This window comes from Astatotilapia calliptera, chromosome 2 (genome assembly GCF_964374335.1).
Source record: "Astatotilapia calliptera chromosome 2, fAstCal68.1, whole genome shotgun sequence".
Classification (NCBI taxonomy): domain Eukaryota; kingdom Metazoa; phylum Chordata; class Actinopteri; order Cichliformes; family Cichlidae; genus Astatotilapia; species Astatotilapia calliptera.
The window spans coordinates 24,639,605-24,655,062 of NC_137423.1; the positions used below are offsets into that span (position 1 = coordinate 24,639,605).

The 15,458-nt window shown below is 39.6% G+C and overlaps 1 protein-coding gene and 1 long non-coding RNA gene across 2 annotated transcripts; both read right to left on the reverse strand.

The window, feature by feature from the left end:
* Positions 1 to 5,169: 5,169 nt before the first annotated feature.
* Positions 5,170 to 10,517, reverse strand: adrb2a (adrenoceptor beta 2, surface a). Its single transcript, XM_026189097.2, has 2 exons — positions 10,279 to 10,517; positions 5,170 to 9,960 (listed from the first exon to the last, which is right to left on the reverse strand). The coding sequence occupies exon 2, from the start codon at positions 9,958 to 9,960 to the stop codon at positions 8,707 to 8,709; it is 1,254 nt and encodes a 417-aa protein (XP_026044882.1). The 5' UTR covers positions 10,279 to 10,517; the 3' UTR covers positions 5,170 to 8,706.
* Positions 10,518 to 11,982: 1,465 nt separating this feature from the next.
* LOC145420505 (uncharacterized) lies at positions 11,983 to 12,377 on the reverse strand. Its single transcript, XR_013901828.1, has 2 exons — positions 12,238 to 12,377; positions 11,983 to 12,154 (listed from the first exon to the last, which is right to left on the reverse strand). It is a non-coding gene; the product is annotated as an uncharacterized LOC145420505 (long non-coding RNA).
* Positions 12,378 to 15,458: the final 3,081 nt, after the last annotated feature.

Consider the following 15,458-nt stretch of genomic DNA (forward strand, 5'->3'; position numbering starts at 1 on the left):
TTTAGAACACTACGTAGTACAACATTTGCTTTCCTGTCTTTGTTTTCGTTTCTTTTGTACCATTTAAAAGCTGTGAATTCTCCAGACATGCTTTCAAACAGGTTGTTCAGCCTGCCCTTCGTACAACAGAGTCACAAAGGTAAATGCATGGTAAATGTAAGCTTTCACGTTGCTGACGACTGTCAGTTCAGCGTACACCACAACCACTCTGCCACTTACCATATGGAAAAGAAATAGTAAAAACATATATGATTTACTCATGAAAGTGGCCACTTTCATGAGTAAATCATATATAAATCATATAAAGCTTACATGATTTACTCATGAAAGTGGCCACTTTCATGAGTAAATCATATATGTTTTTAGTAAGTATACAAAACATACAAGTTTCATTATATAATTTTTCAAGGGATCTTATATGTGTTTTCACTCTTGTATGCTTTTCATACAAGTTTCATACAAGACAGATAAAAACGTTATAAGATTTATATATATCTTTTCCATATGGGTTACCTTAAGAACTGCAGCATAGCCAGTAAAAGAGACACTTTAAAGTTAGCAACAAAGAGGCAGTTGCTTACAGAATACAGCACAGTCAAATTGATTGCTTGGAAACAAGTAACAGATAATTGAGCCATTAGGGAAGCAAGAAAGAAACAGAGAAAGAAAAAGACAGGAAGTCAGGCACATTTTAAAAGGTAATCTTTTACCGCATCCCTTTTGGCCAGCTACTATCAGCAACAGGAAAAACATTAATCAAACTTGAAACAAGAGCCTGACACTTGAAATTAAGTAGCACAACACTCCCTGCTTGCTTTAAGCAGTTAACATATTTTATATGTGGCCACCCATTCCCTCAGTTAAAAAAACAATCCTGACCCTCTGTAAACCATAGACAGAATGTATTTTTCATCAACGAAAACCACAAGCAGATGTACGCAGTTTGTAGCCAAGTCTGTTCAAAAGAGCTGCTCGTGCACATTATTCACGAGTGCAGTGTTGATTTAGTCCTCTGTTGGACTGTAAGACACATGATATCGGGAGCTTACTTATTGTCATTTGCAGTTTACATGAAAAAAAGTAAATAAGAAAACAGAAATAAAGCAGTCAGCACAAAAAAGTGGTTGCTTATTGATTGAACGCAGTCAAAGACAAATCTTAAATGATCATTTAAGGTACGTGAAGTAGGAAAAAAAAGATGGGGAGTGGGGCAGAAGGAGGATAGTTTAATATCTACTCACAGAAGAGCACCAAGCTCTCTGAAAGCTTATAGCATGCGCTGAGGGAGTGTATTAGCACATATTAATTTGCATTGTTTATCCCAACCTACGGGTTGTACTTCTATGCTTTATGTGTTTCGGAGTGCTCATAAACCATAAATGATATCAGACTAATCTTTGCATCAATGATATCAGCTCTGTCCTAATAATATCTTAAAAATTACTCACAGTAAAATTTGTATGAATGAAACTTAAAGTCCCGTCAGCACTATGATATTCTAAATAATTCATTACTATGTATTAGCCCAAATTTAGCTTTCTTCCATCCATCCATTCGCTTCCGCTTATCCTTTTCAGGGTCACGGGGGGCGCTGGAGCCTATCCCAGCTGTCATAGGGCGAAAGGCGGGGTACAACCTGGACAGGACACCAGTCTGTCGCAGGGCTAACACATGGGGACAGACAACCATTCACACTCACATTCACTCGCACATTCACACCTAGTGGCAATTAGAATTATCCAATTAACCTATCCCCACAAGCTGCATGTCTTTGGATGGTGGGAGGAAGCCGGAGTACCCGGAGAGAACCCACGCAAACACGGGGAGAACATGCAAACTCCACACAGAAAGACCCCGGCCTGATGGTGGAATTGAACTCAGGACCTTCTTGCTGTGCGGCAAGAGTGCTAACCCTAACCACCGTGCCACCGTGCTGCTGAAAACATCATTTCATTAGCTTAATTATTAATTTCTGAATGCTGAAACTTCTTTTTGTATGTAACTAAATAAACACAAATACAAGGTATTGCAAATATTGTGTATACTTAATATGGAAAGCTTCCATTTGTATGAATAATTTCTGGCATTTTATTTCAATTAAAAATTGTATGCCCATAAAGATAGATGAATTTAAAAACCATTGATGATGGATCTCACGATAGGTGGAAAACTAGAAGCACAATACTGGATGTATGCCGACAATGCCGTTTCCTCTCCTTATACTTGCAGCAGCTGCTTAGGGTTTGATCAAACTATGCAAATGTGCAATCAACAGGAATGATGTTCATGATGTGCAGTAAAGTAAATATGCTAGACTGGAAATTCTGTTTGCATGCAGATTATATTGAAATAGCCATTTTTAGAGCCGATGGTACTCCACTACAAATTTGCTTACAGTAAAACAAACATGAAAATGCTTCAGGCAGCCTGTAATGATACATTCGGGATCTCGCTTCCAAGATCGACAAATACAAGCCAAAACTCTGTAACCAATAAAATTCCTGGCTTCCACACTGACCTGAAGAAATTTATGTATAAATGTATGTATCAATTAATTGATTCTGTGGCCATAGTGGCCTTAACTGTACCAACTTTAAGTGACAAAAAAATCCTCCTGCTTCTAAAAAGTTTGAATCAATTGCACGTTAGTGTTCTGTTCAATGATTACTGCATTTGAGTGTTCTCATGTGTTTTTTTTTTAAATTGTATTTCTTTTTAAAATATTGAGCTGGACTAGAAGGTCTAAAATAAACACAGTTACACACTTAATGCAATAAACTTAACAAGACACCACATTTCACTTTTTTCAAAGCACAAGAATTACCATGTTGGACAACTATGTGATATTAATAGTTACAAATAATAGTAGTAATAAGTGAATAATTGGTGATGTCACTGCTACTGTGCTTAAATGTGTGAAACTCTATGTTTCACACAGTTTGATCTCCTGTTTACATTTTGTCAAACTAGGGTTAGGTTATATACACTTGTGAGTCTAACTAATAACCTCTTACAGGCAGATTTGTGTCCATCCAGCAAAACAATCCATAAGCTGTATTTTTTACATTCTCCACTGGTTATGACAAAGTGTTGGTGCTGAAAGAGGTAAAAGGCCCAATGTTTAAAAAAAGAAAAAAAGAAAAGAAAAGAAAACAGTTTTGATTTTTTTTCTGCTTGTGATCCTTCTCTCTATTTGTTGTGAGACTTCTCTGGACATAGTGAGAACGTGAGAATAAAGGTTAACGTGCATGTCACACACCAGAAGGTCGACGGTTAGCAACCCCGCTGATAAAAATCCAGAGGGATAACATTTCACTGAGCTCTCACGAACTGCCAACTTTTTCTTGGACCGGCCTTGTTCTCCTTTCTTTCTTTAAATTGTCACACCTAAAGCATGCAATCAGCTGTGATCTTATTGCTCAGTAGTTTGGTTTGCAGTGATTGGTCTGAACTCATGAGCGCAGCCACAAGCTGTAAAAATGATATGTCCATTGCTGGTGCTATGTTAATTTCACAAGAACTGAGGTATTTATATCTTGTAATGTAGAGATGTAAATCCTTTTTAGAGAAGAGAAATGATACACTGATCTTTTTGTTGCTCACTGGAGATAAAAAATAAATAAATAAATAAATAATTTGACACAGTTATGACTAAAAACATTTATGGGATAAACATAGATCATTTTTGGTTATGACAGAATTACCAAACAGAAAATATTTTTGAAAAGATGTGTTTTATTATATTTACTTTGGCCTTTAAACAGAGTGAAACACATCTTTCAAGGTCACGTTTGCTTTTTTAACCTTAGGTCAGGTGGATCTAGTTTTTCAGAGGGGGACAAACTTTAATTTGCGATGTTCCTATGAGTCCACAAACATCCACACGTTCTCAAATACACACAGACGAACGCACTCACACAGACACACATGGTAGCAGGTCTCTTGGGAGAAGGGGAACTGCAGACATAGCGGTGCCTCGGTCACTGTAGTCACCAGGGTGCCAGGGGACATATCGATCTAAGACAATGTTTTCACATAGTCACACCCTGTATGCAGTATATCCCTGACACGATTAACATATCTGAGAAAATATTCTTCCTGTCCCAAAACAGACTCTTTCTTTCCAGAGTTTTCCCTCCATGCTACTTTCTTTTCCCTCTGACTCAACATGGTGGGTCTCTATGGGAAAATGGCGTTCTTATCTAGCTCTTAAGGATCAAAGTCTGTAAAGCTTGATTGTGGATATTACCATGGAAGAACTTATTTGAGTGGCTTGGCACATAAGTTGGCACAATATTAATCTTGCAGACCCGTGTATGCGTGCATCCCAGTGCCTCAATTTCAGTAGATGTCTAAAACCCTGAAATAAGACGCATCTGCCGGGTTAGCCCGGATTCTGATATGGCATTCGTCCAGGACCCTCTACAGAGCAGAAAAGGCCACAGTGTAGATGTTCTGTCTGCGTGGGGAGTTTAACCTCTAACCCTGAAAATGAATATTCCTTAGGGTGTGGAGAAATTTTATCAAGCTTCAAAGCTAGTCACCATTTTTTTTTTATCGTTCTTAGTATACCTATAGAAACTGTAGTATGTGACATTATTGAAAGTGGCTCATTTTACTGTTTTGCATGATGTAAAAAACTGTTCATAAAATAGTAAATACTTAAAATAGTAAATCAGTGCCCAGTGTTCTCTACTCAGCATGAAAGGCGTAATCATATCTCCAGTGCAAAATCCTTTTCTATGAAACTGCATTCCTAACTATGATGACTACTCTTAAGGTTTTCAATCTTCATTCTGCAAACGAACATATTTTATTCTTGAAAGAAACATGAAAAATGCTCTCCACTCCAGCTTAGTGCCAAATATCGAGACGTTTTTATGGCTCTATATATTTCTTCTATCCTCCTCCCTTGGATTTCTGGAATAGAATTAGGTGGTCTGTATAATGTATGATTACTTGGAGCACTAGGCAGACACACTGTTTAAAAAGGAAAGTGGAAAGATTTTAATTGTATCCCGATGTCCGTCCTGTCCATCATTCCAGATCACGTTTTGATAGTTTTCCCATACTAAAATAGACTTAACTGCAGTTACGCCTTCGAGCCTGACGTATCCTTTACGTGTGCACTTTAATGTGTATAAAGGAAATGCACATGAGGACATTACGTGCAACATGTAAATCATTTATTTCCATACAAATGTTACATCACATATATACATTTTTTTGTAATAAATATCACAAGACACCACATATTGTAACAGCCTCCGATACCTTAACAAACAGTGACAAGAACTTGTGCGAAGTTAGCTTGCAAACATTTAGTAAACATTTAGTTAGCTGAGTGACAGCTTATTCACCCCGGCCACGAGAGGAAAAAAAAAAAGAAAAAAAGTATTTCACATACTTTTTTATATGACGGCTTAAGCAATATTTAACATTTGTAAAAATTCACATTTACACATGTCAGTTTCTCTGAATGCTTCACACTGAACAGCATCTGTGCTGAGATGCTACAGTCTTTATTTTGAGCTGCGAACAGGAAGAAGAACTTCCATGAAAATATTATGGTACAATTGAATAGGCAAAACTGTTTAAAGTTCATGAACTCCAATGTCTATTTGGTTATTCGAAATCTCTAAAAATTCTTCTTGAAAGTAAATGAAAGTCCTATACAGTGCTGCTTTTAGGATGGTGAATAGTTTAATTAAAATCATGACTAAGTTGTTCTCATGAGCAAACTTTTATTCAATCTGAACAACTGTGGTTCTGTTAGAAAAGCACTGGTTTTACCCCACCAAGACTTGTATCATATTTAACTCCAAGATATTGATTGCCGTACAAAAAAATATATGTGTGAAATGTGCATGTCACTTTGTAACATAACCTCTAAGACTTCTCTGTAACCCTGAATCTGTTTAAAAAAAAAAAAAAAATTTCTGTGTGTACCCACACTAAATTCGCTTATCTGCTGCAAGACCGTGGTGGGAGAACTAAATGTGGACTGCAAGCATCCGTAGGCAAGGTATGTGGTTAGAAACCATCAGCTGTGCTTTGCTTGGAATGTTATACTGTCAGCTATTCATTCAGGACTCATTGCACATAACAGTGTGTGGCGTCCTCCAGCAACAACGGGAGGTGAAGTCATGCATCCCTTATTATACAGCCTTATTGATGAAACAGTAACCATGAGTAACTCTGAGACAGCTGAGGTGCAAGGAGAGGCCACTGCCAGGAGAGAGCAGTGTGGATATATAGTTCACAATCTACAGCACTTGGGCTCAAACTGATCACTTTTAAAGGAAATGGCACAGAAGTCCACAAACACCTCACTACAAATGTGAAGCTGGCATGCAAGAGATCATTTGTGCATTACTCCTAAAATTACACTTATTTAAGCTGCAGACCTTTTAAACTCAGCTATTTGCATCTTAATAAAAGCAACACAGAAAATGGTCTAGAGTCTTTGACCGTTTTGTGCTTCGCATAGACTGTACAGTGAAAATGTTGGGAAAATGCAGACCAACATGTCTTATGACACCCAACCCCTGCATTTACTTTGCTGTAAATCTGTTAAAAAGAAAAACAGATAATGAGCTCGACATCCTGGAAAGCTTGTTTTTTCACATGGCAAACAGTGACGTATGAGGATACCATATTTACGTCTATTCCTAAGGTCTGCAGCAGCAGCAGTGCTGATCGGACATAGCAATACAGTACATGGAGATTCCTCTGAGAGAACAAAGTTCACAGTTTTTACGGCATCAGCAGACCTGCACCGGCAATGCTACATGCACTTTAACACAGGTCACTAACACCGATTTAGATTTGCAGAGAATCTCTGGTCCCCCTTCTGCCACATTTAGCATGCTGATCAAGACATACTAGAGACTGCCAAACTGACTGGGGAAAGGGGTTCTGTCTGTAGGTGCACCTTCATTACTTCTCTTAAAACTAATGATCTTGCACACCGTTTACTGTAAGTCGCAAAAAACAAATTTGCTCCCATGACTATCTGATCTCATGTTAAATTGCCCCTTCGGATTTTATTCTAACCTGCATTGTTTATTAGAGAATTAATGTCGGAAACTGGAACAGCTAAGGCACTGTTCTATGGACTCCTGAGTGTCTTCTCCAAAGGTTTTCTGATTTTCAACTGATTTTACAACGGAGGCACCTGTGAGAGAGCTGTGACAACAGTGCACTACTAAGGGCTGTGTTCTTTTTCTTCCTCTCATCTATCTTTATTAGCCTGAATATTCACCACCGCCACATCTTGGGTGTGGAACTTTGTTATCGCTTGGCTATTTTGACAAAGTGTTTATTATTACGTGTGGTTTGTACCCTTGTGCCATGACTAAGGAAATGGCTTCTCTGGTTTCAGTAAACAGTGTACATGCTGAAACAGAGCAACCACAGATTTTAATAAATAAATAGGGCTTGTGCAACAAAGGGGGCTACTGTAACTGTTGCATAGAAGGAAAAGGAAAGATGAATAGTTTTTCTTACACTTACATAATGGCCATATTGCACCGAGTGACATGTAGCACATAAGTCGACCACTTAACAGAATGCAAGAAGTGATGGGTTCTGACTGTGCAATAGCAAACTTTAAAACGTGCACTTTTGAATTTATGTTAATAACAGCTGCAAGCTTCAAAGGTCAACACTCAGGATTAACCGCATTATCTGTAATAGCATCCACTTTGCACTGAAAGATTACGTACATATATCTTCGACCTGACAGCGGAATCTGGCTTAGACAACATATACAGGCATGCAAGTTTTGACCAGCCTCACTTTGACGTAGGTTTCATCAGTAACTCGTAGATTACTGTAGATTAACCATCATATCTCTAGTGCTATCTCCCTGCAATGGAAACTCAAATGCAAGAGACTGTAAAACACTATAGGAGGGAACAGGACCTCGTAACATTGCTGAGGAGTGAGACAGAATGACTGAGACAGGTTTCGCCACACCTGCTTTTGATCATTTTTCCGATTTTCCAATCGTTAAAGGGGAAAAAAGAGCAAAGTAAAGCATGCCAGATTATAATCTCGGTCAATTTGGAATGTGTTTCTTAAAGCAAAGCATCGAAGAGGTATTACGTTTAACCCTTCACCCTCAATCGTTTTCTGATTACTTTGCTCTTTGTGCCAAATTGGCATGTTCGGATGAAATTTACAACCTCCGATTGCTTCTCTGAAACATTTTATGCTAATAAAAACTGTGGGATCTCTCTCCAGATCAAAGATAAACAACATGGCTACAAATTCAGTTGAAGCCAGACAATTAGCAGTCATACAATCCACAGGCCATTTAGTAGAGTAAATAAACTGCTGAGATGCTGCCCTACTTTAACTCCTGCGGACAGTGACTTAATGTGACAGATGGTCAGCTAAGATGCAAATATTGAAAAGGTATGATGAGGTAGATGTGAAAATTCAAACAAAATAAAAAATGCAATGAACGCACACAAAAGGGAAATGTGAGAGACCTACAGTTTTGTGTCACTGTGTTTGAAGAGGAAAAGTGACACTTTACTCAGCTGAACAGCTGAGTTATTGTTTCTTTAAAGTCTCCAGAGACTCTGTCAGTCATTTTTGACTGGCCTTACCTTCATCAGTCATTTGAAAAAACTGTTTACAATAGCAGTATAAACATATCTGGATTTCCTTGTTGACAGAAGTCTCAGTGCTTCAAGTTTAAAGGACAGTTGTTATACTCGTTACAGTCATTATGTCTTTGCTGCAATTCCCGTTGGGGTCCACTGCTCTGTCCACAACTGGGGTCCCTGCTCCTTTCCCCAGAAACCCTTCAGTGGGGTCACTCTCTTCTGAGTTACCTTTACTCCTCCCCTGCTGCTCACTCTGCCAGCTGTGCCTGCTATAGATGTATCCATTCACAGGTCCAGGGTTGGTGAGGCGGTTCCTATTCATACACAGGATTTCCTTGAATGCATACCAGAATTCAGGGCTCCGACAGTAAATAAGTGGGTTGAAGGCAGAGTTTGCGTAACCTATCCAGTTAAGTACCATAAAGGTGATCGGGCTGTTCACAGCCCATATAGCCTCCACCACGTTTAGCACAAAGAAGGGCAGCCAGCACAGAGTAAAGGTCCCCATGATGATGCCCAGAGTCTTCAGAGCTTTGTGTTCCCGAAGGCAAAACTTTGCCTTTTTAAGGCCACGGCCATTATTGGCCTCCAGAGAATTACTGTTGCTGATGTCGCTATTATGAAAACGTCCAACGCTTTTGTCTATCTTTTTCAGTTGGCGCCTTGCCTCCTGGAAAACTCGACTGTAGACAAAAATCATGATGACCAAAGGGATGTAGAAGGAGATGATAGAGGAAGTGATGGCATAAGCCTGGTTGGTGTGGAATTCGCAGCAGTTGGTTTGGTTCGTACAGTTTCTAGCTTCCATAGTATCAGCGGTCCACCACTTCATGTGGATGGGCAGGTAAGATATCAGAGCAGCAATCACCCAGACCAGCACCACCACAATGCGAGCTTTGCATTTGGTCAACATCGACTGGTAGTGGAAGGGAGAAGTAATGGCCAAATAACGGTCTATGGCGATGACACACAGGGTCTCAATGCTTGCAGTCACACAGAGCACATCAGTGGCAGTCCAGAAGTCACACCAGAAATTACCAAAGTACCACGTACTGGAGATAATTTTACAGGCACCGAAAGGAATCACAATCAGACCCATGACCAGGTCGGCACAGGCAAGCGATGTGATGAAATAGTTGGTGACATTCTGGAGACGCTGAAAGCGGGCAATTGCCGTTATGACCAGGATGTTGCCAAAGACAATAATCAAAACTAATAAGGACATGACCATGCCCAGCAGGATCATTACAGGGGCACTGAAACCTTCATCAGTCCCAGTTGAATTTGATGACGAGTTCATCGCAGTCATATTGGTGTACTCTGAGGTGGTTGTATTTCCCATCTGAAGAGAACACACATGAACAAAACACATACACACACACACACACACACACACACACACACACACACACACACACACACACACACAAACAAAAGGAGTGAATTTTACAAATTCCGTTAGTTTGTTTTTTTAATTCTGCCTAATTACAACAAAAGAAAATGAAAAAAAATGCATGCACATAAATCTAGCACTAACAAAAAAGAAAAAGGAGACCAAAGCTTACTGCGCAAAAACCACATACATAAACAGTATATCAAGTTGGCTTCAGGCAAGCTTTAAAACATGCTAAACAAGCCAGACAAAAGCAGAAGTACAAACCTCCACAGGTTGCAGTCGTGTTTCCTGGCTCCCATACAAAGTAAAATGTCACTGTTCAGATAGTTCCCACAAAGCAGCGAGTATCACATGTCCCAGCTACTTTCTGCTTTACTTGATCTGCGTGTGTCTCACTCACTCAGTCCCTCAGCTGAGCAGTGTTTCTTCTAATGTGTCTCCCAGGCTATTTGTCAGAGCCCTTATAGCATGCAGTGATGACATCATGGTCAGTGCTGAGCCAATCAGACAGCCAGCCTGTGGAGGGTGCTGAGAGCTCTCAAGAGTTTGAACACGCTGTCCCTACAGCGGTGTTTGCAGGGCTGCATGAGACAAAAATTGAAAACAAAGTAAAGGACTCCTAAGATTGATCTTTTTTTTTATGGTGTATAATTAGTTTTAGAAGGTTTACATTGTGTTTAAAATTAGACTCTACTTAAAGTTAGGCAGTGCAAAACTATTTGGAAGTGGGGGAAGGGGGTAATAGGTAATAGCTGCTTTACAGATCTTACTCATTGCTCATATTTCATATTGAAAACAGGCTCAGCTTTCTGCTTTACCTTTTTTTGTTTTAATGTCAAAATAATGTTTTAAAACTGTATATTTTTTTCTGACATATTTTACTTAAATACTGCCTGCATACTTAAATGTATATTACAGCCCGTTTAGCTTTCGTAACCACAGAATAAACACACTTCGATTTACATAATGGTACAAGTACAGATGTCTAAAAGTCAAACTACGGAAGAGTCCCTCATAATTTTAGTCTAGGACTGAACCACTAGTGTGGCCAGTTTGACAGGGACAAGCTGGCACGCTATGTCTTATCAAGATACAAAAATGTTTTCAGGATTCAGGACAAATTTGCATTTATATACTGAGCAGCTCTGTGCAAATCATAAAAAACAGGCAGGTTTGTTTGGTTTTATATTTGTTTATGTGTTTGTTTTCTATGAACAGCAACTTTACTTCTTATTTTAATAATTTCCAAAACATTCCCATGTTCTGATCAAGTTGATCACACATTTGAGTTAATTAGCGGCCACAAGAATTTGTTTGCATGTTTTTGTACATTTACATTATATTACACAAGTTAAAAGGCAAACAGTGTAATCTTCTGAGCTAGATAGCAGTGTCTATGTAAAAGACACTCGAATATACTAATATAGGTTAGTCTGTTTTTCATCTACAACAATTTGCATTTGGTTCTTTTGTTGGACGTCCCCTTCGTTCTACATGCATACTTGTAGAAAAAGCCTAACATAGAGGGAAACACACCTTCCTGCCCTTTCATGTATATACATAGAAAGCCTGAGGCAGGGAAAGCAGCAAACACGATAACAGGGATTAGACTGTAAACACAGACTTCACTTGCTTGTTTCAGCTAACATAGGAAGACTCTGAGTGTGCTAGCAGGTGTAACAGATGTAAAAATGAACAAAAAAACAAAGCATAACAAAAAAGAAAGTGGCAGTTTTCAAGTGGTTGAGCCATACGAATGGAATTGTCTTCAACCTACACTGGTTAGTCTCCACACTGAGGCAGCTGACAGTCGAAGTGAATGACACTCATCATTAAAATGCAATTGTGCTAGGGCCTGGCATTTATGTTAATTTGACGCGTGTTACCAAAGGTTACCACTACATTTGTCACGGTCTGGCTGGCAGACCGTGGGGATATGGGAGAATGAGGACCCAAAACACATTGTTCTGCGATGCAAACAGTGCACTTTATTTACAGTGAAGGTAACAGATGCACAATAAATCCCCTTTGCTCCCTAAACGCCCATGCGTGTGTTCCCCTCCGACGTCCGCGCTCGTGCTCCCGGCAGTTGTGTTTCTGCACACCCTGTGCGTGCTGCCCTTCTGGTCCCTCGTTCCACCTGCAGGACAATAACAGAAGCAGCCGTTAAACACTGAACCCGCGTGCGCACACGATCCACACTTCCTAATACTACACACTGACTTGGAGTCTTAGCTTAATGATCCCACGCCGGTGGGAGCTCCAACACTCTCCTAAGTAGCTCCCCCGACGAACCCTGATCACCAACAGGTGTGTGGCAGGAACTTCAGGTGTGGCCAGTTCTCCTGCAGGGCCACACCCATCAGGCCTGCATGTGGCTGTCCTCCAGCCACACATGTACACACCCACACCCTGCCCACACATACAAGTGGAACACAGAAGCATAGTGCAGAAAAACACACATCCCCAAATAATAATAATAACAACAATCATAATAATAATAATAATCCCTACTGCTCACGGACCCCCGAGACCTCCCGAGCCGGGTCCATGACAACATTACAACACCACTTGTCAAAATCAGTGACCACTAGCATGACAGCATCCACGCCACACTGCAAAAACTGCTTAGGAACACGTGCAGCTTAAGAACCTTCTCTGAGAGCCCCACGCAATGACCCAGGCTCAACAGTGGACTTCTTGTTTACATTTTGTGGCAGATAATTAAAATAGCTAACAAAGAGAATCAGTTCACCAATAGTGACAAATTGCAAACTCGAGTGTAGACTGCAATAGCACGTGATAGCACTAATGTTTTAGATAGTGGCTGAATTTGGTCAACGTCCAGTCTGAGCGCTTTCCAAATGGCTTCTGCTGCTTCTGCTTCAGCTTGCTGATGCTGCGAATCCTGGTGATGGTGATCGACACAGAAAGCATTAGAGTAAATGAAGTGTGACAATTGACAGCCCGTTCGTACTCATGAGACCGAGAGGAAGTAGTAATGGTAGAGATGGTAAAACGGCTTAAATACCACATCACATATGAGCTTTGCCAATGGCATTCTCAAGTCTAACCACCGGGAGATCAGTGATGAGTGAAGTGATTTTGGTGACAGTACTGTGGAATGGAGTTATGTGTGGAACACACTGTTAGCCAGGCTCAGATGACTGTACATTTTGATGAAAATTAGGCTGCTCCATTATCAGCATCACAGCAGTGGAAATGAGCGATAGCTTGTGCTTTTGTCATTTCTGAGCTACTGGTCCAACATTTCAAATCCCAGGTCGAGGTAAGTGTGTCTCAGTTCTCTGTGGGTGCTTTCAAGTGTGTACAGGTCCACGCTAAGCTTACAAAGGGAAGTGATGATAGTTTCCAGAGCTCTGATCTTCAAAGAATGCAGACGCCAAAAGCACTGTACTTCCTCTGTGCACTTCCAAGGGAGCTTTGACAAATGCCTATATGACTGATGACGCAAGAGCAAATCCAACCGCTCAATCCATATGCGCAAATCCAATTTTCAGCATTTACACAGACATCTCAGTACTTATTTATACAAATATGATTTTCTATGTCCCACTTTTTAAACAAAAACAGTTCAGAGACATGCTGCATACTGCTTGTAACCATGGTGCCTTCTAACTAATTTGAAGCTTTGTTGCTCCAGTTCCAGGCAAAATGTCAGTAACTAGCTACCCGGTGAATTACCCTAAAATGGTAAATGGCCTGCATTTGTATAGTGCTTTACTCAGTCCCTAAGGACCACAAAGCTGACCCTAAAATGTTCCATAGGCACTCATAGGAAGACTTAAATTGATTTGGTGACCTTGTGTCTTGTTACATATGTTGTTTATATGACATCTTCACTTGGCAGATTTCCATGAAAACCAGTAGTCATATTCCCAAAATCCATTTAGATGTTTTAATGACCTTTTGATCTATTTCCCTTTACTACTTGTGAGGATGAAACTTCCACATGTGCCCCAAAAAGAGGAAAAATGTAAACATGCATTGCTCTGAAATCAAAAGTCCACTCCTTGGGTTTTCCTACTGCATCAGCAGGTAAAAATAGTGCCATGAAACCCCCCAGCTCATTTTACTTATTTGATTTTAGTAACCCCCATAATCTTATCTCTTGCACAACATGCATGACAAACTCACCATGCTTAGCCTCCAAAGATAAGTCAGTATATTATCAGCACCTTCCAACAGTTAGATTGTAAGTTATAATGTACAGCATAGACATCAAATGCTTTTTTCTCCTACATGTATTACTTTGAAGAGTTTTTCTATTTTGCTTTTAATGCATGCAGAAAACAGATTTTTAAATAATATCAAGAAAGCTTTTTATTGGATGATCAGCTTTAGCGTTGTCTGTGAATGCTGGATTTAGACCTTGAGCTTGTTTGTAATTGTTTCTTGGCCTATGTGGACAACTAAGTGAAACACAGTGCATATTGAACTTCACATTGATTTAGTTTAAGTATGCAGTACAATAACCTACACTAATTGTAAATGAAATTTCTGTTCTGTGTTCTGTTTTGGAAAGCTTGTTCCAGTGTTGGAATAATCACAACTGGTTTCCTCATCTGTGACATCTGTTTTCCTGTATCCTGTCACTCCCAGGCAAAACCGGTTCACATTTGGACAACCCTTCAACTATATTGGGTCCTGTCTGCACTTAGATGTTGTGCACTGCTCTATTTAGTCAAACACTGTCACATTAAAAGTGTCTTATCTCTTTACCATCTCCTCAACAATTCTTACTTCTCTTTATAGAAGTTGTGGTCCTGACCTGATGGCGCAACCATACATGGAGCTATAATTAATTTAGGGAAAGGTTTCTGGAAAAAACTAGGAAATGAGAGGACCTATATTCTCATTATACATTGTACATCATACGTTCTATACATGGCAACGTTAAAACAGACTAAATACTAAACAGACCACAATTGCTTTTAATTTATTTTAACTGAAAATGAAGTGAAAATGTGAAAATAATGTGTTTTTACAGTGTTAGTAAGTAATAATAGCACACTGTAACAAAAAATGGGTGTTACAAAAAAACCCACATCTAGTAAGTAAAGGCATCCAAATTTGTATTTACTCAAGTACAATTAGTATTGTACTTGAGTAAATACACCCTTCACTCATCAGTCGTGTCTAATCTATTCAATGTTTCTCTCAGTCAAGGAATCATTGGCCAGTCAATCGTATCCTTAATCACTGAAACAAAGAATTTCCACTTGGGATTAATTTTAAGCATGGAACACTAATTGTTTCTCTGCTAAAGGACCCTAGGGATCCGCGGGTGAGTTCCACCCAACAACAAATGTGTGTATGAGCATCAAAGACCTAAACCTCCATGCAGTGTGCACCACCATGCAAATATAGTGCCAGTTCTTCTTGGTAATGGAGAACAACCAAGCTGTTTTGCATGTGGTTCA